General features: G+C 38.0%; 2 protein-coding genes and 1 pseudogene across 4 annotated transcripts; 2 read left to right on the top strand and 1 right to left on the bottom strand.

Moving 5' to 3' along the window:
- Positions 1–816: 816 nt before the first annotated feature.
- LOC125217070 (bidirectional sugar transporter NEC1-like) lies at positions 817–2238 on the top strand. Of its 2 annotated transcripts, none has more exons than XM_089067513.1 (6): positions 817–925; positions 1006–1042; positions 1148–1367; positions 1460–1621; positions 1700–1819; positions 1907–2238. In XM_089067513.1, exons 1-6 carry the CDS (start codon positions 889–891, stop codon positions 2099–2101), a joined length of 771 nt encoding a protein of 256 aa, XP_088923639.1. In that variant the 5' UTR covers positions 817–888; the 3' UTR covers positions 2102–2238. The 2 variants fall into 2 exon arrangements, with proteins under 2 accessions (XP_088923639.1, XP_047974852.1); XM_048118895.2 differs by having other exon boundaries at positions 824–925; positions 1148–1358.
- Positions 2239–6231: 3993 nt separating this feature from the next.
- LOC148930221 (uncharacterized) lies at positions 6232–7950 on the top strand (annotated as a pseudogene). The gene is made up of 3 exons (XR_016136870.1): positions 6232–6639; positions 7288–7401; positions 7566–7950. The product of XR_016136870.1 is annotated as an uncharacterized LOC148930221 (transcript).
- A 2616-nt stretch (positions 7951–10566) lies between these two features.
- LOC125214223 (protein TRANSPORT INHIBITOR RESPONSE 1-like) lies at positions 10567–13472 on the bottom strand. Its single transcript, XM_048115157.2, has 3 exons — positions 12948–13472; positions 11830–12322; positions 10567–11716 (listed from the first exon to the last, which is right to left on the bottom strand). Exons 1-3 carry the CDS (start codon positions 13400–13402, stop codon positions 10916–10918), a joined length of 1749 nt encoding a protein of 582 aa, XP_047971114.1. The 5' UTR covers positions 13403–13472; the 3' UTR covers positions 10567–10915.
- Between the last annotated feature and the right edge of the window lie 10567 nt (positions 13473–24039).

Below are 24039 nucleotides of genomic sequence, written 5' to 3' on the forward strand. Positions count from 1 at the left end.
AAATAATAATGTATATATTACTCTCTCTTTTACGGAGGGAGTATTTATCTTGTTTTATAATAAGATCTTTGCATCTCAAACAAGAGACTCTCTCCATTGTTATTAAACATGCATATTTTGTTACTAAACTAATGAAATTAGAATAATGGGGTAAAGTAGGTTGCACGAAGAAAACCCATCTCTCTAAGCCGAAATGGCAAGTCGTGTAGAAAGTTTGTTTGTTTCCAAAAAGGAAATAAAGAAATTAACGAAGTGCCGCTTTAACCCTACGATATACCTTGAAATAATATTTTAAAAAAAAAAAACTCAGAGAATTATAACGTGGCACCCAAACCTAAGATATACTATAGATTTAGACTTTGGGTGAGCAAAATAAAAGTGAGAACATCGTGTGTGCCTTCAAAGAGGAAATTTGGGTGCCGAATTCATAAAGGTTACGCTAACTTGGAATATTCATTGCATGAATAGCCAATTTAACAATTTTAATTACCACTATCACAAAAGAAATTCCTAACTTTTCAAACTTTGCATGAAAGTAATGGGTTTTGCACATAATTAGTGAAATGAGATTAAATTAATGCATCCCAAATGTGGTATTTCTCCAAGTTGTTAATCAATACCACTCCCTATCTAACTAGCTACCACTAGCTTCCTACATAGCTTGAAAAAATTAACAAAATGTGAAATTTAATGATTCATTAACTTAGCCAGTTGTTAACCTCAGACAGCTCAATGCCAAACAAACCAAACCACAATTTCTATGCAAACTCATCCCAGACTAGTCTTTTTAGGGCTGTATAAATACCAACAAAAACCACAAGAATTTCACTCATTTTCAAATCAAACTTGAGCTCTCAAAGCCAAGAACTCACACCACTTTTATCAAGAATGGCACCCAATATGGCCAATGCTTTCGGCATTCTTGGTAAATAATTTCATCATGAATTAGTGTTTTATGATTATCATGCTTCACCCTAACAATCTATTTCCATCTTTTTTTTCAAGGTAACGTGGTGTCGTTCTTGGTTTACTTGGCTCCGGTGTATGCTCCATATATCCATCTCTTTCTTTAATTATCTTTTCAAAATTTTATGGCATGATCGTTAATTAACAAAATTAGGTTTATGGGTGTTTTTGTTCATTTCAGTCCAACGTTTCGAAGCATTTTTAAGAAGAAATCGACGGAAGGGTTCCAAGCAATCCCTTATGCAGTGGCATTGTTTAGTGCAATGCTCTATTTATACTATGCTTTTCTCAAGAAAAATGGAACGATGCTCATCACTATAAACACCTTCGGATGCACTATTGAGGTTGTATATCTAGCAATATACATGATCTATGCAACCAAGGAATCCAGAGTAATTACAGTATTTGTTTACAACCTTTTTTGTTATTATTTTTCTACTAGTAAAATGCTTGGGTCATATATTTAATTTCAATTTTTTTTTTGTTTTTTTAGGTTTTCACCACAAAGTTGATCCTCTTACTTAATGTTATCTCACTAGGACTTATTACATTATGCACGTACTATTTCGCACATGGGCATCTACGAGTGAACATCGTCGGCTGGATCTGCGCAGTCTTCTCAGTCGCGGTCTTTGTTGCACCTCTTAGTATCATGGTAACTTTTCCGATTTTATTTTATTTTATTCTCAAGATTATAATTATTTTTTCATTAAGGAGGTCATGCTTAATGCAGAGACAAGTTGTACGGACCAAAAGTGTAGAGTATATGCCCTTCACACTCTCTTGCTTCCTCACTTTGTGCGCTGTCGTTTGGTTCTTCTATGGCTTTCTCATCAAAGATTACTACATAGCTGTGAGTACTTTTGTTCCTTCAATCCCTTAATTTTCAAATAATTGATATACTACAATAGTTATTTAATTTGTGCTCGTGAATTTTCAGACACCCAATATTCTCGGGTTCGTGTTTGGGTTGGCGCAGATGATGCTATACTTGGTGTACAAGAACGATAGTATGTGCTGGAACCAACAAATTCAACCTGCTGAGGGAGATTCTTCTAAGGATGGTGATGATAATCATCATCAAGACAAAAGTTCGTCTAACAATCAGGAAGTCGAGGTTGTCGTTGTCAATTAGTGTATTCTAATAACAATATTCATTTACTATGTGACTATTAGTAAATCGTTTAAGTTATCACTATATTATGTTATTTATGGATAGTGTATGTGCGGATTAAATTTACAGATTTATAATTGTATTTGTTGGTTTCTATATTCTCATTGTTCTTGCGTTTTCAAAGGTTTGTGCAAAATGTATTGAGTATTAAATATTGAGTCATTTATTAAAATTTGCAGTAATGGAATTATAATTAAAAACATGAAAATTATAATGCGTATACAAATCCAATAGTCTTAGAAGCAAAAATCGGAGAAAATCATTTGGATTGGGTTTTCCATTTGGAAATGAGTTTACCTAATAAATAAACTTGTTATCTCAAATAATTAATCTCACGGAACATACATCTCTAAAGAATGTCATTTTAAGAAAATGAAAATGATAAAAATAAACATAAGCAATAAAAATCATGTTAACTAAGTTGCTATTTTTGTGGCTTTCTTTAACTTTATGATTTCTTCTTTTTTCTTATTTTGTACACAAAGCACATTAATGTCATGGACCAAATATTTAAGATGCACATTATATTAAAATTCATTAAGAGATATCTTTCAACAGATATATGATATTTGAAATATGGATTTATAATATTCAATTTGTTGAAAATTGAAACTAAGTGCGAATTAAAACTTTGTCAGAATTCTATTCTACTATATCTTGAGTCTAACAATTTGATTTATTTAGACGTTAAAATTTGGTGTTTTCAATAAAAATGAAAGTTATAATTTTTTTTTTTGGTAAGATGGATAATTTTAATTTATCATATTATAAAACACAGAAATATATTATAATATTTTTCAAGATAATAATATATCTATCTTTGTTGAATAATTTATTTACTTATTTAAATTAGAAAAAATTAAAATAATTACAAGTTAATATGGCAACGTATCAATCATGGGAAAGCTAAGTAAAATAACGACGGTCATCAGTTTTTTGATGAAATAGAAGAAAAGCTTAATGCTATCGTTAATGAAACTTGCAGCCTTAGCTAGTAGTACTATATTAGTCATCATATAGGATTTAAATTTGTTTACAATTTTTGATAATTGGTTTTTAAACAGGGCAAGTTTCTATATTTTAACGTATGCGCTTTAATTAGAAGTTAGAACAATGATCTTGATGGAATGAAGAGAAATTTTAAGAGGAAGGTGCCATAAAAATGCGTCTTAAATTTGAATTCCAAGCTAAGGTGAAGTAATTTTGCAACCAATTCACCTAAAACGTCTTATTTTTCCCACTTTTGCACTACATTTGTATTGAACAAGAATTATACTTTAATTATGATCAATAATTTTCAGTGAGTTGCGCAAAAGAGGCGTTTGAACTGAAATCGTGTGCCGACATAAACATTTTTCCTAACTGATATTATTATCTTCTGAAGCAACGTACTCTAGCTCAATTTGATTTAGAGCATCCCCGTCCGTGCTCTTAGCTAAGAACATGGAGGTGGGCCTGGACCCACTTTTACTCCTTGTCCTTAGCTAAGAGCAAAACACTCATATCCGTGCTCTTAGCTAAGGACAAACTCAAGGGTCTCACTATTCTATTATTCAATTTAAATATTTCAATTACTAAAAATATTTTTACATTATAAAAAATATATTAAAAAATAAAAATTACATAATTAAAATCCTAAAAAATAAAAATTACATAATTAAAATCCTAAAAAATTTTAAATACATAATTAAAATTCTAGAAAATAAAAAAATACATAATTAAAATCCTACAAATTAAAAATTCCTATAATTAAAGTGTTATGGGAATTTTTTGTGTTGAAGTGGGGGTATTTATAGATGAAAATGTGAATTTTGGGGGGAAAAATTCAATAATAAATTAAAAGTGGGTAGAAAACGGATATAATTTTTTGGGAAGTGAAAAAATATATTTTTTTATTTAAAAATATTTTTTTTAAAATAAATTTCGAATTAAAATAAAAAATTAAAAAAAAAATCTAATTTAGCCGTTGGCCAATAAGAATACGCCATGTAGGGCTGCTCAGCGGCACGGACGTGCTCTTAGCTAAGAGCAGCGCCGTGCCGCTGCCACGGACGGACGAACTCGTGCTCAGCAGCACGGATGGACGGACGGACGAACGCCACCGCTGCAGATGCACTTAAACCCTTATTATAATTTAGATATGACTTTTAGATTTTGATGACGTATGCATGAGAATTCTTTAGCAATATAACTATATATTTCGTTTCTTATTTTGATGTTTAAACTTTTAAGCTTTTGGATTTGAGTCATCCATAAATCATATTGGATAGAGTTTTTAGATCGTCATCATGATTGTTACATTTGGTAATATTCCATATTTTATCATCTACCAAATATCATTGGTGGAAAATGTCGGAAAAAGACGTGGGATAGTGGAGGTAGATTATGAAGAGCCTTTTGATTTTCTATAATTAATATTGACTTAATAATTTTCTAATTATGGTTTAATGTCATGTTCTTAATTTGTGTCTATAATAGGTTATTGTATATGGCTATGGAGTTGTTGTTAATTACAAAGTACTATCTTCTGCCTTATTTACTTTCTTTTAATTTGTATTTTAGGAGTATTGTATTATTTGATTCTCGACTTGACACCAAGTTCGTCGATGCTTAGGTTCGTCGATTCGACTCGAAGGCAATAATTTGTTTTCTTATACTAAGTTTTATCATGATAATGGTTTTCACTTTCCTACATGATGTGTATTCTAAAGCGCCATATTTTAATTATACCCATTTGAGCACTTAGCAAAGTTCCTAATTATTGATCTGACAAATTAATAATCCTAATTAAGGAAGCTTAGTAATTGTTAATCTACACACTAAACCCTAATAACACGTACTTATAATCAGTAGACCGAGCATCATATGAAAGCATAGTAATCCATGTTCTAAATTAATAACGCATATCACAACAAACGAAAATAAAATATGAAATTGTATCAAACAAGTAGAATTATAGGAGGAGAACAGATGATTTTTTTTTATGAGCTGAGGTGGCAGTCAACCATCCCACCGATAAACGTAGTCTAATACATCCACAATTCCTACTCTAAAAAAGTTAGGATCATGAATTCTTCACCTCTGAAAATAGTAGAATCATAGACATCTCCATGACAACATAAATACACACCCAACAAAGATAAAATTGAAGTAAAAAAACTTCATAATTTTATTACAAGTATTCCATAATATTATGATCCATTCATAATGTCAAGATCAATTGAAGAACTAGCTAGGCAACCATAGAGAGAGAAAATACATCAAACGAAACATGATTTTTAGAATCCTTGATGATGATTTGTCTCCTGATTATTAATGGAGTTTTGATCTTAAATATACTTAGAGCATCCTCAATGCTGACGGATGTCTCGTAGCCTTCCTAACGGACTTCCCAAAAATACCTCCTGCCATGTCATAAGTACTTCCCATAGCCTTCCCAGCACTGCCACGTCATAAGGACTTCTCATAGCCTTCCCTGCACAGTGACGGACATCCCATAGCCTTCCCGCACGGACTTCCCGCAATAAAAAAATTACAAATTCACCAAATTAAACAATTTATGGAATTAAATAATTTACGGAATTAAAATTTCAGCCAAATATGGGAAAAATGCAACAATTTTTTTTTTTTTTAAAAAGCATACATATGCGTTGAATCTATATAGTCTACGGAATTAAAATTTCAACACAAATATAGTTTGAATCTATATAGTTTCCCGCGCGGACTTCCTGACGGTACGATATGTTTTTGTTAGTCCTTCATTTACAACGATAATACATGTGTTATAGTTTTTTTAAAAAAATCGTATATATAGAGTTTGCAACGAGCCGTATATTTAGAATTTGCAACGAGTCGTATATATAGAGTTTGGAAGGAAAAAAAATTATCATACATCCGCCCCGCGACGGACGTCGCGCCAACGCCGCATAACTCCCTTGTCCGCACGGGACATCCGTCCGCCTTGCTTCCTCCCCAATGGCGAACGTCCGCCGCAGATGTCAGGCACGCCGGTCTCCGTTGATGATGCTCTTATATACTTCTTATTCCTTCCCTGATATTTTGTTTGGTAAAACCTTACATTCCCCCTTAACTATCTGACTCACATCTTATACAAAACTATGAAAAGTAGCACTTAGTAATTTTGATAGTTCCTATTTTTTCAATATTTTAAAAATTCGATTTAGGTTAAATTAACATCGAAATTTGGAAAATTATAAAGCATATTAAATAAAGATTCAATTAAACGATTGTTCCTTGATCCGCCGCCCGCCATTTTACTTGGCATCTTCTCCCAAATTGGTGTCTCCGATTCTGCAATTAGGGTTTGCTTCTTCAATTGCATTGCTGAAATTGGTTCGAATTTTTCGCGATGAAGAAAGGTGGAGGAGTTTCCGAGAAAGAGACGAAAATCGGCGGCGTCGGAGGGCGAGGTGCGCTGTCGCTCGCAGCATTCGCCAGTGCCAAAGGTGGCTAGGAATGACAACTACAATAATCCTTGGGTTATCAGTATGTTTCTCGATTTCTCCAATTACTTTCAAGTCTGCATTTTATGATGATTAGTTTGCCATGTTTTCCATTAATCAGAGATAAACTTAATCTAGTTATGCCCTGTCGTTTGCTGGTTTTGGTTAATTAAATTTGAAGTTGTGAAATCTTTTATCTCTTCAGTCTTGTGGGTTCCAATATTGAAGTTGTATTTGGTAGCAATATTTGTACAAAAAATGGTGACTTTGTTCAAGTATTTAAGGCAAGTTGTGATTCATCCACATTTTATATAGGCGTATATTATGTCCATGTTTAGATTGTACTTACTACTATTGTATTACATTGTTGAGTTTTCACCAAAACAAAAGTGATATATGAAATTATGATTGGGAAAGGCTTTCAATTATTTTGTTGGCTTGGGGAAAAGTGTTCTCCTTGGTGTGAATTATCTGCGGCGTGAGATGGTTGTCGCAACAGGCTAGGCATGAGAAATGTGATCGTAGTTGTGGATATCTTGAAATCCAGTTTAAACTTTGATGAGCTTTGTTTATCTCCATCTCTAAATGGAACTTTTATTCACCAATTTATCACTTGGTTATGCTTCTAGTGGTGATAAGTTTTCAGATTTTGGGAGATGCTGCAATCATGTGTAAAACTGTGAGATATAAAAGAAAAGAGAATTCTATAGGAATGCTAAGCATGTTAAGAAATATAAGAAGTCGATAAACCAGCAAGAGCACCGAAGCAATTCTTTCAATGCCAAACAACTGTTAGAGGTTTGAACTTATTCCTGGCCGTATCGTTTGGCTCTTATGGGATTTGTAGTCTTCAAGTGTGAACATAGCTAGCTGTGTGGCCATGTATTGATTTTGCGTGCTGCTCGTATTAAAGGTATTAGTGGATTTTGTTGGCACAAATTTACAATTTTGGTTTGTAACAGAGTGAAGAAGTAGCAGATGGGGGTGATCGGGCTAGCTAAAAGAAGATGAAGTACAAGAAGAATGCGCGAAACCTTGAGGAGTTGTACGAGAAGAAGCACAACGAGCAGGAGAGAAGTAGAGGATGGAGAAAGAAGCCATGATGCAGGCAAAGAAGACAGAGAGAGAGGTAGCAGAAGCTCGAAGGAGAGCACTGAAGGAGAAAATGTATAAGAAAACGAGGTCTGGTCAACCTGTTATGAAATACAGAATTGAGCATATGTTGGAATCAATCCAAGGTTCAACAACCTAGTAGTATATATTGTCAGTGTGTGAAATTGTGTGAAAATATCAATATGTTGCATTGTGTGTAAGATGGATTTAAGAGCGTATTTTTAGAGTCGATATTCCTCCAAATTAAAGAATTTGTGCAAGGATTTTCAAATGAGAAAGAAAATGGAGAAGAGAACGGACAAATGAAAGGAAAGATCAGAGTAAAATATAAAGTATGATCATATTAAAATCATAATTTAGTAGTAGGATAAAGTATTAAGGAGTTCTTTCTCCATCTCTTAAAAATAGCAACTCTTTACTTTTTTATTCATTTTTTTTACTTTTTGGTTCATCTCATAGAAATACAAACTTTCTATTTTTCTTACCCTCTAATAAGGCAAGACTTATTTCCACGTACACACTTTTCATTTATGCTACTATTTCTCTTATTTTACCATCAATTTTATATTAAAATTCGTGTCATTTCAAAAATTTCTATTTTTAGGGGATGGAAATATATTTATTGTTCTATAGAATATATTAAAAATTAAATTTGTTTAAGATTCCAATTAAATATACCAACATTGAAATATAGTATGTGTTTGATATGATACAATAAAAATAAATTTACTTAATTTATACTATACCACTTAAGATGTGGTAATAAGTGGTATGAAAATCACATTACATAATGGATGAGGATGAGAGAGAAAGGGAAATATTTGTGAATAAAATTCCACAACCAGATTGATGACTAATTTTTAAAATGAAAAAATAAGACAGAAAGAAATACGGAGTACATATTTTCGGTAAGGACAAAAAATGGAGTAGTTTTATAGCTTAATCTACACAACAATCTAATCTACTAAACTACTCACTTTTTTTTATTTTGATTTCAATCATATCTAGTTATCTACTCTAAAACATCATAAAAACCAATACTCATTTAAAGTAGCATTATAATTTATCCATCCGACCAATATTAATTTAATCACAATTTTAATGTAGGTTTTAATCTAGCACGGCTGCCAAATTCCCGCACATAATAAATGTTGGTTGTTTGGGCATCATTTTTAAACATTATACTATCAAAATTAGATTTTGTAAAAGGGAGTAGAGTACTGTGAGACACAATTAATTATATTTGGACAAATAGTTTTGAACTCTTGCAAGTACAGATTTGAAAAGAAAATATATATGATAAAATAAATTTCGATGAAAACTGGCATCCACTTGAAGAGAAGCAACTTGACAAGCATTTCTATCTTTCTCTCATGATAATGCCACTCTAAATTTGTGGTTAACATGTCTAGAAAAATACATTGAGGTGGCAAGTTTTGTTTCAATAATTACTCCCTCCGTCCCCGAATAAGAGTTATTAATTTTCATTTTTGTATGTCTCCAATTAAGAGTAACACTTCATTTTTACCATAAATGATAAATAGGTCTCACATTCCACTAACTCATTTCATTCACATTTTATTATAAAACCAATATAAAAAAGTGGGTCTCTCATTCCATTAACTTTTTCAATCAACTTTTTTCTTTATATTTCTTAAAATTCGTGTTCGGTTAAAGTGTTACTTCTAATGGAGGACGGAGGGAGTATATGATATTGAAATTCAGAATAAAGAGTTTAATTTTTATATCAAATATTCATGTTTAAAAATGCAATCGACGGCAAAGAATTGAGTCCAAGAATCTAAAAAGGTAGTAGAAGAAAATAGAAAAGCATAAGTTAGGTTTTTATTGATGATTAAATGGGCTACGCTGTCCTAACTAAAACCATGAAAAGTCTAAAGGGCCCATCACATTTTTGTTGTCATGAAAAATAAAGTGGGATTCAGACACTAATAAACTCAACCCCTAGTTTTGACGACTACTACAGTGATCTATTTGACTTGTTTTGACAACATAATTACAGATCAAAAGTATCACGTTTTGTCAGAAATGACTGCTTTTTTTTTATGTGACACTTCCTTAAGCAATAATCTATTTGGTGATCATCTTTTGTGTTTGTGAGGAGTAGCATTCAAAGGCAGGGGCAAAGTACTGTGATTATGCAAGGTTTTTCTACCATCTCATCTTCAACATCAAAATGAGAGACCCTATCTATCTGCATTCTGCACAAAGACAAAGTAGATTCCTTGAAAGAATATGTTCCACAAATATCGAGGCCCTATTAATGAACTTGTCACAACTTTTGCAAGGACTTGTCAAATTCTGGGACTTTCCCCCCCAAAAAATCTTGGTTGGATCTTAGAAACTACTACTAACTCCCAATACCAAATTGGGATTTCATTTCATATGAAACTTAAGTATTTCGTGTGTTTTCAATAAATTCGATCATTAATTGGTGTTTAAAATATGTACTCCTAGATCGAGATAGAAGGACTAAGCAATTGAATTATTGGTTCACAAAAAAATAGAGATTATCATCATAAGACATAAGCTATAGTAGTAGTAAAGTAATGCACCACCACATGTTTTATGTCAGCCTTCCCATTACACTTTCTCTCTCCTCGTCTCTGTGTTGTAATTATCTGCCCACTTAAGATTCCACTGCTTTTACTCTCATCTCCAAAAATGAAATTATTAATCGAGTCAATTATTTGTTGCCCCTTCTCTTTCATGCTTCGAAAGGACATGCATATGAAAGAATAATAATTTAATTTTATGTCCAATTAAGCATTGATTAAATAAAACACAGCAACCAACAGAGTTGAAGAGCAGATTGTAATGACAACACAGTTGAAGAGCAGATTGTAATGACAACACAATCTCTTGCCGTCTGATTAGTAAATTAAGCAGTTTGAAGCGTGAAAAATAGACATAAATCCGTGCTAGTGTATACATAATTACTTCCATAATCGAATAAATATAACATTGAAGATTGCATCTTTATTTGTAAACGATAGCTCAGCCAAAGTGAAAATTGTTGACATTTTTAAGAGCTCGAGCCAATTTTCTTCTTGTTTCAGTGGCAACCAACTTCCACCGGAACTGCAAACAAGATCTTCGAGCACATACAACGCATACCTGCTTCGCCTAAGCAAGATTCACCGGGTAAATTCCAACCGTGATGCTACAATTTTTTCAGTTAGGAATACCTCATGGATGAATCCTCATCCAGAGTCCAGACAAAGTCAGGCATGTCGAGCCTTTGCCTGCTAGCAACAGTGCGGTAGACATACACTCTCTCAACAGCGCAGCTTTCAGGCCTTGAATCGGGTGGGCCTCTCTCGTCTATGACTTCAACGTTCAGCCTAGGCATCTTCTGTGCGAGCAGCTTACAAGCTCCAAAACTCACGGAGCAAGAAGACATCCAAAGGGATCGCATTGTCTCTAGCTTTGCAGCATTGGCTAATAGAGCCTTGTCACCAAATGGACAGTCCCTGATCTCCAGTTTCCGGAGGCTGTCGCAGCCAGATAACACGTGATGGAGGCCCAAGTCACTCTCCCCAGCAAAGGCTATTGAAAGCATCTCCAATTTCTTCGCATGGGTTCCGATATATTTGAACACGCGGTCAGTGAGGAGGCCGGACATGGAAAGCCGGCGCAATTCTTTACAGTTCTCAACAATGGCTCCAAAACCAGCATCAAGTGGTTCAAGGGTTAAGTAGTCAGCAGCTTGAGGCTCAATGATACAGAGCCGGAAACGAATAAAGTTAGGCCGGTTCCTGGCAATAGCAATCAATGCAGCATTTGACATCTGGCGGCAAAAGTACAGAACAGATTCAAGCTTGGGGCAACCTTCAGAGACAGATACAAGCCCTTGTTCTGTCAAAGACACATTAGGGTCTGCCCCAAAAGGATCGGAAGGGAAAACCCTAAGTTCTTGCAGATCCTTGCAAGATGCAGCAAGAGCTTCTAGTCCACTGTCTTCAATGTAGTCCAAGACCTGTAAGCATTCGTAAGTGGATCAGCACATGGACACCAAATGACAAAATTGCATTGAGAATCAAACAGAAATGAATGAAATAGCATTAAAGATAAAAAGTTGCTAGAACGCACCCATAGCCGCTGCAAATTCTGGCATTGGCTAATAAGCTTAACAAGATCAGAACTTGGAATGGCAGCATAACTCAAATTCAGTGAAGTGATTCCAGAACAGACAGAATACACAGCTGGAAGATACGAAGGAACCACATCCCAAAAACCAGACAAAGCTTTGAGTTGCTTACAGGCTGACAATGCATCAGCCAGGCTTGAAAAAGTATCAGATCGAATTTCAGCTGAATAAGCACCAGTACCCAATTCAACCAATTGGGGGGCATGCCGGACAAGGTTAGCAAGCTTCTCAAGGGGTACAGCACGGTTAAGCCGGAGAGTCCTCAGGTTAGGTGAACGTGCAACCAGTCTCTCCAACGCCGAGAAACTTACCTCAGAACCCAAACAAGACATGTTAAGTGACACCAGAGAAGTGCAGCTATCAGGAAAATCGCTAAGCCAATTCCCACTCAGATCCTCCACCTCACTCTCCCTCAAATCTAGTTCCCTTAAATGCCTGCAGTGAAAAATAACAATCAATTAAAAAAAACATTGTATTTAAAAGGAAACCAAGTACATCCAGAAAGCAAGAGTCAATAATGAGGTGATATAGTTAAACACAAGAGCAAAATAAAAATAGCATTATAAATGATGATGCAATTTCAAAATTTGAAATATTCGAACTTCACCCTGAAGGAAATAACAGAAAATAAAAGCAAAATAGTGCAAGCTGATGAAAGAAAAAGGTATTGAAAGTGCGACAAAACCATAATTAAAAGGAGAAAAAAGAAAAGAAAAGTAACACTTGATCAAATATTCCACAAGAACAACATGCCTTACTACAAACCAAGGCAACCAAATATTCTTCAAGGTAGCGCATCACCACTTAAAACTAAACTCTTAACAAAAAAAAAGCACTAGATCTTTCTCATAGTCCATACAAACGTAAGTCAAATTGGTAAATGCATCATAATCGAGATCCTGTAGTCCCTGGGAAAAGAATACACAAACCTGAATCCAAAAGCTAAAGAGGGAAAAAAGAAGATTTTTTTAACAATCATGACATTGGCACTCGTAAACAAGTTAGCCTCGAAATTTTTAGTGAAAAAGAAAAATGAGACACTCAATTTAATTGAATGAACCTGCAATTAGCCGCAATAGAGGCGAGACCGTCGGTGGTGAAACCCTCGCATGACGTCAGCACCAGAACTTTAAAATTTTTATACGACTTGGAGATGAGCTCCAAGGTCTCGTCCGTGACCACCATGCGCTTCAGCTTGATCTCCTCCAGGAACGGATACGCCTCCGCCATGGCTGCGATCCACGGGTAAGCGTAGGCGCCCCATCCCTCCGGCACGAGGTTGAAGTCCGCGAAATGCGGCTTCCCCTTCATCTCCACCGCCCTCAGCTCAGGAAACCGGCGGATCACGATCTCCGGCGAGACGGCGTAGCAGTTCCCCACGAAGATGCGGTGGCGGCACCAGCGCTCGATCTCGTACCACGACTTGCACACTAAGGAGACGGCGTTCCGGTCCCTGGCCGAGCTCAGGAACGAGAAGACGTGCTCCAGAACTTCTTCCGGGAACGAGTACGCCATGAGAGGGGTATAATGGTAAAAATCTGAGGTCTGGATCTGAGAGAGAAGGGAAGTCTATTGTAGAGAAGAAGATAAGATTTTAATATTTCTGGAGCTTATATATTTATTCTCACCTTTGAATTCAACCAAACGACTGTCAAGCTGACACGTGGCGTCAATGCGTTCCAGCCGTTGGATCCAACGGTGGGAGGAGATTGAAGTGACTGTGACGTGGGGAATCATCAACTGCTAATTACTTTTTCCATTATGTATGAGAAAAATGAAAAACGAGTTTGTATACATCATTTATTAACACTATTTTTTTCCTACTGTCACACTCAGTTGTGCATCGAAAGATAAATAATCTCAGTATGCGTAACTAATGATAGCATGATAATCTATTCCATATAACTGTGCTGTGTTTTTTTTATTGATAATAAAATAAAGTTTGATTTTTATAAATCTTATAAAATTAAAAATTAATAAACATTCCCTCTCGCGCCCTCCAACCTTAACCATAAATATGTTTGAGTAACCCGTCTCGATTTTCTGAAAACCGAAATATCGTAACAAAAATCCGATAATGTCCGTGACATCTCAATCCCATTCCATATTACTAAGATAACATGTACCTACAAATGTTTGCTTATGCATATCAAGTAGTATCAAACCTACTTACTAGCAATAGTACAAAATTTCTAATAATCCAAAAAATAAATTGAGCATCTTTCGAAAAAAAATCGCTACTTAGAATTGTTTGACCCAAAGTAAGTAACTAAAATGGGGAGAAAGAATGGGTCCGATGGACTCACAGTGATTTTCAGAGGCATTAGAGCTCGAAATTGACGTAAAGGATAACGGATATGGGGTTCAACGTGAGGTGGTTTGGCATGGGTCAGCGGCTAGTGACGGAGGATGTGAGTGTGAGACATGTATGCAAATGAGGTGGGGTCATGCATACAGATTTTCCATGTGTTTAGATGTTAAAAGACTTTATTTGATTATAGTATGTTTTTTTAATATGCTAAGTACTATTTTAAATTTATATACTACTCATTTCGTTCCACAGTAATAGAGGCATTTCTTTTTTGACACGAAGATTAAGATAAATTGTGTTAGGTGAATTAAGTAAAGAGAGAATAAAGTGAAAAATGAAAAAGGTAGATAGATGAAGAGAGAAAAAAAAGTAAGAGCATCCTCATCCGTGCTCTTAGCTAAGAGCACGGAAGTGGCCCGGACCCACTTTTACTCATTGTCCTTAGCTAAGAGCACAACACCCACATCCGTGCTCTTAGCTAAGGACAAGTTCAAAGGTCCCACCATTCCACTATTTAATTTAAATACTTCAATTACTAAAAACATTTCTATATTATAAAAATACATTAAAAATGAAAATTTCATAATTAAAATCCTAAAAAATAAAAGTTACATAATTAAAATAAAAATACATAATTAATATCCTAGAAAATAAAAAATACATAATTAAAATCCTACAAATTAAAAATTACACACTTGGAAGACTAGTCTTCTATACCCAATTGCCTCTTGAGACCCCGGATCATTCCCTCATGTGTTGCAAGTTGCTCCAGAGTCATCTTAGACGTATCGTTCATATAGAGTTGACCCAAGAGGGCACACAACGAGTTGTTCGGGGGTGGAGGAGGCACAAAGGGAGCGGAAGCGGGGGCGGATGGAGTCGGGGCGCGACGGCGGGTGGCCGTTGCCTTCTTCTTTCCTTGCGGCCGGCGGGAACTGCTCGGGCCAGCGTCGGGGCTACCCAAGTTAGTTCCGCCAAGCTGGGTAGCCACATCATTAGAGGCGCTGTCGGATAGGGCTACCGACCTCGACCGTTTGCTAGAGGAGCTGGAGGAGGATGCTACTATGCCGCCCCTATACTTCGGATGAAGGCGCCCCTCCTGCCAACAAGCGAGGTACTAGAACGCTTTGAACTCCAAGCTTTGGTAGGTCGCCAAGGCGGCACTGATGATGTCAAGCTCGCTCTTGCCGCTCCCCGCCGCCCGCTCTTCCTGTTGGAAGTACCCCTGGAACTTACAAACTGCCTTGTTGCATCTGAAGATGCAATTGCACACCATACTATCATTGTGATAGATGGTTCCCCCGGCCGGGTTTCATTGTAAAGATGAGTGATGCGCCACCAATACGTTTCTCCGGTTTGGTTCGTGCCAACGTCCGGATCTTCGGAGACTACCAAGTAGGCTTTGAACATCGCCATCATCTCACCCAGAATATACGGGGTGCGGGTGCCACGAGTAGGAGGAGTAGGAGTAGGAGTAGGAATAGAAGTAGGAGTAGGAGTAGAGCTGCTGCTCCCTCCCGATCCGGGTTCGGGTGCCCACCCGAACCCGGAGGCATTTTGGTCGTCTACCGGGTAAGGGCGGTAGCCACCCGCAACTTGCAAACCTTGGGTTTGAGGAGGGGCCGTAAATTGCATCTCCGGACTAGGGAATGAGTCGGAGTTGAACCAATAGTGGTTCCAACCGCGATTGCCGGAGGGGTGATCGTCGGAGCCGGACATTGTGTAGTGTAGTGTGGTGGGAATTTAGATGAGAGAATATGAGAAAAAAGATGAGAGAATGTAGATGATAGAATAGATGAGAATGTGATTTTTTTGTGTTGAAATGGGGGTATTTATATATAAAAATGTGAATTTTGGTGAAAAAAAATTGAAAAATAAATTAAAAGTGGGTAGAAAACGGATATAAATTTTTCGGAAGTGGGAATTTTTTTTTTATTTAAAAACTTTTTTTAAAATTAATTTTGAATTTTTTTTAAAAAAATTAAAAAATTTTGAATATACCAACGGCTATGCTGTTGGCGAATCAGAGAGCGCCACGTGTGCTGCTCAGCGGCACGGACGTGCTCTTATCTAAGAGCAGCGTCGTGCCGCTGGCACGGACGGACGGCTCCCAGCGGCGGACGAGCTCTTCCTTGCCGCTGACACGGACGGACGGACGCCGTTTTCAGCACCGCTGCGGATGCTCTAAGAGAGAGTAAAGTAGGTGTGGAAAAATATGTTGACTTTTACTAAAAAGGGAAATGACTCTATTACTATTGAATGTATCAAAATTGCAAAATGACTCTATTACTATGAAACGGATGGAGTATTATATTAAATCTTTTGACAACTCAAGAGTTTCCAATCGTTATTCGTATTCAGTGTCTTATTTTTTAAATTTGTATACCAATAATTCATTGTTTTTGAGTTTATGTTTGTTAAGTTATAAATAAAATATAAAATTCTTAGCCTAATTAGCATGTTGGTCTAGCTCCACATCTGGATATTTAGGGTTAAGATTGTAAGTTTCTAATCCAATAAGAATGCAATTCGACTAACTTGTAATCTCAAAATAGTTTACCTAAAATCGGATTGATTGCTATTGATATTCCTAGTTAATTTATCATCAAAAGATGCTTGCGGACACAATTTTATTGGATGCTAAACTAAATCACCTTATATAAATCTTAGCGTTAGCTCACAAAATTGCTTGATGGTCGAATTTATACTACTATCAATGTGCATATTTGGACTTAACTTCGACTTTTGTATATATTTTTTCATATTCATGTAATTGCTCTTAAGAATACGTGTAAAATTGTTTCACAAGAATAAATTTATGTGGTACATAATATAGTAATATTAAAATATTACCCTAGCTCGAAATCTGGATATTTAGGGTTAAGATTGTAAATTTCTAATCCGGTAAGAATGCAATTCGACTAATTTGTAATCTCAAAATAGTTTACCTAAAACCGGATTGATTGCTATTGATATTCCTAGTTAATTTATCATCAAAAGATGCTTGCGGACACAATTTTATTGGATGCTACACTAAATCACCTTATATAAATCTTAGCGTTAGCTCACAAAATTGCTTGATGGTCGAATTTATACTACTATCAATGTGCATATATGGACTTAACTTCGACTTTTGTATATATTTTTTCGTATTCATGTATTTGCTCTTAAGAATACGCGTAAAATTGTTTCACAAGAATAAATTTATGCGGTACATAATATAGTAATATTAAAATATTACCCTAGCTCAACATCTGGATATTTAGGGTTAAGATTGTAAATTTCTAATCCAATAAGAATGCAATTCGACTAACTTGTAATCTCAAAATAGTTTACCTAAAACCGGAGTGATTGCTATTGATATTCCTAGTTAATTTATCATCAAAAGATGCTTGCGGACACAATTTTATTGGATGATAAACTAAATCACCTTATATAAATCTTAGCGTTAGCTCACAAAATTGCTTGATGGTCGAATTTATACTACTATCAATGTGCATATTTGGACTTAACTTCGACTTTTGTATATATTTTTTCATATTCATGTATTTGCTCTTAAGAATACGTGTAAAATTGTTTCACAAGAATAAATTTATGTGGTACATAATATAGTAATATTAAAATATTACCCTATCTGTCGGTGAATATGACTAACTTTCCTTTTTAGTTTATCTCAACTAAGATGACTCATTACTAAAAATAGAAATAATTTTATCTCTATTTTATTCTCATTCTTATCTTATTCTCCTCACTCAACAAATAAAATTAATTTACATAAAATCTTGTGCCGCCAAGGATGAGTCATCTTCCTTAAAACGGAAGCACTCCCTCCGTTCCACCGAAGATGACCCATTTTTCTTTTTGATTTGTTCTAATCAAGATGATCAATTACGAAAAATGGAAACACATTTTATCTCTACTTTATTCATTCTCTTTTACTTTATTCTCTTCATTTAACACATAAAATAAAGCTATATAAAATACTGTGTCACCTAAGGAAGGGGTTATCTTCCTTGGAACGGAGGAAGTAGTACTCCTTCCATCCCAACTAAGTTCATATTAAATTTTTCGGCACAGATATTAAGAAATTATATTAAAAAGTAGGAGAAAATGAATAAAATAGGAGAAATAAAGAGATAGTAAAGTGGGTAATAGAATACAAGATTGATTGGATGTTTTTTTTTGTTATAAATAAAATGATTCAACTTAGTTTGGACGGAGGGAGTAATTTTTTATTGATAAATCATAAATACATCTCTAAATTTCCAAAATGACGCGAGTTTAACGATTCAAGAATTTTCACTTGATCTTGTTACACTTTTGAGATATTTTCACTCGTTCGATGAAACATTTGACTTCCCCAAATATTGTCAATAATAATTGATAATTATTTAATACTTACTTTATCACATAAAAATATAAGTATTTTTCATTTTTATTTGTATCTCAAAAATATATGTATTTCTATTTATGAAAAGTTATCCAAATTTATTACTATTATACATTAAGGGGTTATTCGATTCGATTTGCAAGATTGTATCTCATGTTTAGTTCATGAGATTGAATCTCACAACTCAATCCATAATGGGTAATCATGTGATAATTAGTTATGGTCAAACCCCTCCAATTAAAATAGTCTCACAACTATCCTAGATTATATCTTGATATTATTCTATCTAGTAAACCGAATACCATTGAAATTATTTACTCCCTCTGTCCCAGATAATTTGGGACACTTTGACCCGGCACGGATTTTAAGAAATCTAATGGAAAGTGAGTTGAAAAAGTTGGTGGGATGTGAGTCTTACTTTTAAAGTATTAGTTTTAAAATAAAATGTGAGTAGGAATGAGTTAGTGGAATATGTGGTCCACTACCAAAAATGGTAAAAATGAAGTGGGACAAATTATATAGAACAGCCCGAAATAGAATATTGAGTCCCGAAATAGAATATTGAGTCAAATTATCTGGAACGGAGAGAGTACAATTTATATCACTGTCAAATCCTAAATTAAAATAATACGAATTTCCCTCTCCATTAACAGTAACACTGCTCTTTAACTACCCTTCTCTCTTACATACTTACTAGTTACTACTAATTTTATTCATATTTTCATGGCATATTATTTTCATAGGAGATAGAGTATTATTAGCAGTAATTACTTGGGGAATCTCATTATACTAATATGCACGGCTGAATCTGCCGGCTGAGATTGTATATTATGGTGGGGACCTGTTATGGATGAACTGCCTATCCACTGTTCAATTCCTCCGTGAAGTCGCGGGAACGTTTGCCCGTCGATCAAGCACGATCAGAATTAGGGTTTGTTGAAGAAGAAAGTAAATTGCGTGAAAAATATTTTATTCCGTGAAGAGTGAAATAAAATACACGCCTATTTATATCTAGGACCCTAGGGTTGATTCGACCTACGATCCGGGAAAGAATCAACGAAGAAAACCCGGAAAGGAGCTTATAATTTGCTCGACGCTAAAATAATTAAAATAACAATAATAAATCTCAAAAAGACTAATGTCAGCAAAATAAAAATAACGTAACTAAAATAAATAAAAGGTCTCTGCCTTAGTGCTTGGCAAAATCAGCAAAGTGGTCCGGTTGACGCCTTTGACGGCGTGCCCGGCCCTTGGCTATGGTTCTTTCCGGTTCCCTGCTGCTTCTATCTCGCGTGTCGACCTCACTCTCTTCCACCAGCTGCTCTGGGCTGGTCTCCTTCAGTCGAGCTGATGGATGACTCGTAACAACTCCCCCCTCCTTAGGAGCCTCCTTGTCCTCAAGGAGCAGGTCAGGAAAACGCCTTCGTACCATGTCCCTGGGCTCCCAGCTTGGCTGCTCTCCTCCGTCGTCGCCCCATTCCAACAGCACTTCCTCGACAGCATCCCCATCACACCACACCGTTCTGCAGTCTAACACCTTCTTCGGACGAACAATGGGCCGACCATGTGCAAATGCCGTAGGCAGAGATTCTCCCGTGGGGCTCTCAGTTGCGATGAACGGTTTCAACAAACTCACATGGAACACGTTGTGCACTCTACTCCCTTCGGGCAACTTAAGGCGGTATGCAACCTGCCCTATCCGCTCCAACACTTCGAACGGGCCATAGAAACGCCTGGCCAATTTAGTCGACAATGGGCGCGCCACCGAATGTTGTCTATACAGTTGCAGCTTCAACAACACCAACTCCCCGACCTCATATTCCACGTCTCGTCGATGTTTATCAGCGGCAGCTTTCATCCTTTGCTGCGCACGCTCCAAGTTCTTCCGGAGCATCACGATCAATTCACCCCTCTGCTTTATCATGACTGCCACATCTGGAGGCGTGGCTGCCGATGGTGGCGCTGCAATTAGCGATGGGGGCTCGCGGCCATATAGTGCTGTAAATGGAGAAGTCCCCAAGCCTTCGTGGTGAAAGCAATTCAATGCCAACTCCGCCCAAGGTAGAAAATTAGCCCATTTAGTCGGCCTATCCGCCACGAACGCCCTCAAGTATTGTTCCAGGCCACGATTTCTCACCTCCGTTTGGCCATCTGATTGCGGGTGGTATGCGGTGGAAAATTTTAGCTTCGTCCCGCTCAAGCGCAATAAATCGTCCCACACCTCATTCAAGAACACCGGATCTCGATCTGACACTAAAGACTTGGGAAAACCGTGATGTTTTACAACAGTATCAATGAACACTGAAGCGACTTTCAAAGCGTTGTAGTTTCTTGGCAACGGAGCAAAGTGAGCATACTTGGTCAAGCGGTCCACGGCCACCAAAATCGTCGCATACCCACGTGATTGGGGAAGGCCAGTAACAAAATCCATCGAGACATCCTCCCAAACCTGTGATGGAATCGGCAACGGCTGCAGCAATCCTGCAGGTTTCTGCGTGGAGTATTTCGTGGTCTGACATTCATAACAAGACTCCACGAATTTCGTCACGTCCTTCCTCATTCCCTTCCAATAGAACACTGTCGCCAATCGTTTAAACGTACGGTCTATTCCTGGGTGACCTGCTGATGGGGCAGCGTGATACTCGCGGAGTAGCGTATCCTTGACTGCAGAGTCCTTACTCACATAAAAACGGCGTTTGTAGTAAAGCAGCCCATCCACGAATGTTACATCTGGGTCTCCCGAACCCGACTCCAATGCTGACCGGAGTGCGATCAAGTCAGCTGTACTGTCTGCCTCCTCACGCAAGATGCCCAAAAGGTCAGGTACTGGGCGAGCCACTATCGTGAGCACCCGCGCATCTTCGCAGGGATCTGCCGCAGGTTCGGACTCGAGGTGCTGCGCCTGATCGCCCTCCATATCTCGCCGGGACAGAGCATCTGCGACCTTGTTAGAAGTGCCTGTCTTGTACTCAATCCGGAACTTATAACCCATCAACTTCCTCACATAGAATTGTTGATCCGGTGTCTGTATAATTTGCTGCAGCAACTCCTTCAAACTCTTCTGGTCGCTCCTGATAACAAACTCCCGACCGAGCAAATACTGATGCCACTTTTGTACCGCCTCTACAATAGCGTAAAGCTCCTTGTGATAAGTAGAGGAAATCCGGCGTTTCGGCCCGAGCTTCTTGCTGAAAAAGGCCAAGGGGTGGCCGTCCTGCAGTAAAACCGCTCCGATTCCAAAATCCGAAGCATCTGTCTCCAAGTAAAACGTCCTATTGAAATCTGGTAATCGCAGAACCGGGGCCGTTGACATTGCATTTTTCAAAGCAAGGAAACTATCCTCTGCCGCGGTTGACCACAAGAAGGCGTCCTTCTTCAAAAGCTCCGTTAGTGGACCTGCAATAGATGCATAATGCGCCACAAAACGCCTGTAGTACCCTGTCAAACCCAAAAATCCGCGTAGCTGTTTGACCGAGGTGGGGACCGGCCACGCCAACATTGCCTCAATTTTGGCCGAGTCCGCCTTGAGATGACCGTCTGTAATCAAATGACCGAGGTACTCGACCGTGGTACACGCAAAAGTGCACTTAGATAATTTAACAAAAAAATGATGCTTTGTTAGGATCGATAGTACCTCATTCAAATGGCGGACATGAGACGGTAGAGTGGGGCTGTAAATGAGGATGTCATCGAAGAACACGATCACAAACTGTCGCAAGAATGGGCGGAACAGAGAGTTCATGGCTGCTTGGAACGTTGACGGTGCGTTTGTCAGACCAAAAGGCATGACCAAAAACTCAAAATGGCCATCGTGAGTCCGAAACGCCGTTTTATAGACATCCTCCTCGCACATCCGTATCTGGTGGTACCCCGAACGCAGATCCAATTTCGTGAAGAACCGCGCTGACCCCAATTCATCGAACAACTCATCTGTGGTGGGGATCGGGAACTGATCCGGGACAGTAGCCGCGTTCAGGGCTCGGTAATCAATGCAGAACCTAAATGACCCATCCTTCTTTCTGATTAGTAAAACCGGTGACGAAAATGGGCTTTGACTAGGGCGGATGATGCCCGTGTCCAGCATGTCCTTCACCTGCCGTTCTATTTCTGTCTTCTGAAAATACGGATACCTATAGGGGCGCACATTGACCGGCTTCGACTCCGGAAGTAAATGGATTCTGTGGTCAAATTGGCGCTTGGGAGGCATACCCGACGGCACCCCAAACACTCTCCCATGCGATTCGAGTACCGCTAAAACCTCATCCGGTAGTTCCTTCGGAAATGCTAATGTAGCGGCTGCCTCTGATTCCACATCCTGCTGCGGCAATTGTACTAATTCAAACATCTCTGTCGCGCTCTGCAACGAGAGTATAGAGGCGAACCGGTGCAACGAGACAGCTTGGGCAATGGGCGGTACCAGCTTCAGGCGAATGTGCTCTCCGTTTCGCACGAACTCTAGGGTGCCTGCGTCGAAATCGTTGGTCACCCGACGGAGGGACTTCAGCCACATCCTCCCCAAAATTACATCCGGTCCGTGTACCGGCAGAATGTGTAAGTCCACCAGAAATACATGATTCTGAATGACTATTCGTGTTTGCCTACTTGCCCAAGAACACAATAGGGATTCGCCGTTACCTACATACACCCGGAAGGGCCGTATCTTCTGCAGAGGAAGCGCCAAATTTTCTGCCACACGAGGGTGTAGAAAGTCATGTGAACTCCCCGTGTCTACCAAGATGCGAACCTCAGCCGCGCCAATCGCACCAACCAGCTCAATGGCGTCCTCTTTCTGTCGTCCTTCCATTGCAAAAATATGAGAGATGTCTGCCGTCACCAACTGATTCTCCTGCAATACATCCTCCTCATCCCTCGGGTCATCCTCCGAATCATCATCCATTCCCATATAGACCAAAAATTTTCCCCGACAGTTGTGGCCCGGCACCCATTTCTCCGGACACCACCAACACAGCCCCAAGCGCGATCGTTCTGCCCTCTCCGCTGCCGTCACCTTGATCACCGGTAATTTGGAGAACTCCGAGAATTTATGTTGATTCGGGCGGGCAGCCTGCTGCGGTGGTGCTGGCAGCGCCAACTGCGGTGACTGGCCCCACTGGCGTTGTTCATAACGACCCGTATTACGACGATGGGATCCTGCCGTCTGTTGTGTACGATCGATGCAGCTGTCGTACTCCACTGCTAGTGCCATAGCTGCGGCCACCGAGGCTGGATGTTGATGACGAACCTGGTTCTTGACCGGTTGTGCTAGGCCTTCTATGTAAATAGGGAGGAGAATATACTCCGGAACTCCACGAACGCGGTTCAACATAGTTTCAAAAGAGGTATTGTAGTCCGCCAATAATCCTGTCTGGCACAGTTTCGCGATAAGTCCAATAAAATTCTGAAAGCATTGTGGATCGAAGCGACGACGAACATCCTCAAGAAATTCTGACC

This window comes from Salvia hispanica, chromosome 3 (assembly GCF_029641045.1).
Source record: "Salvia hispanica isolate PSC_SH4W2 chromosome 3, Shi_PSC_v1, whole genome shotgun sequence".
NCBI lineage: Eukaryota > Viridiplantae > Streptophyta > Magnoliopsida > Lamiales > Lamiaceae > Salvia > Salvia hispanica.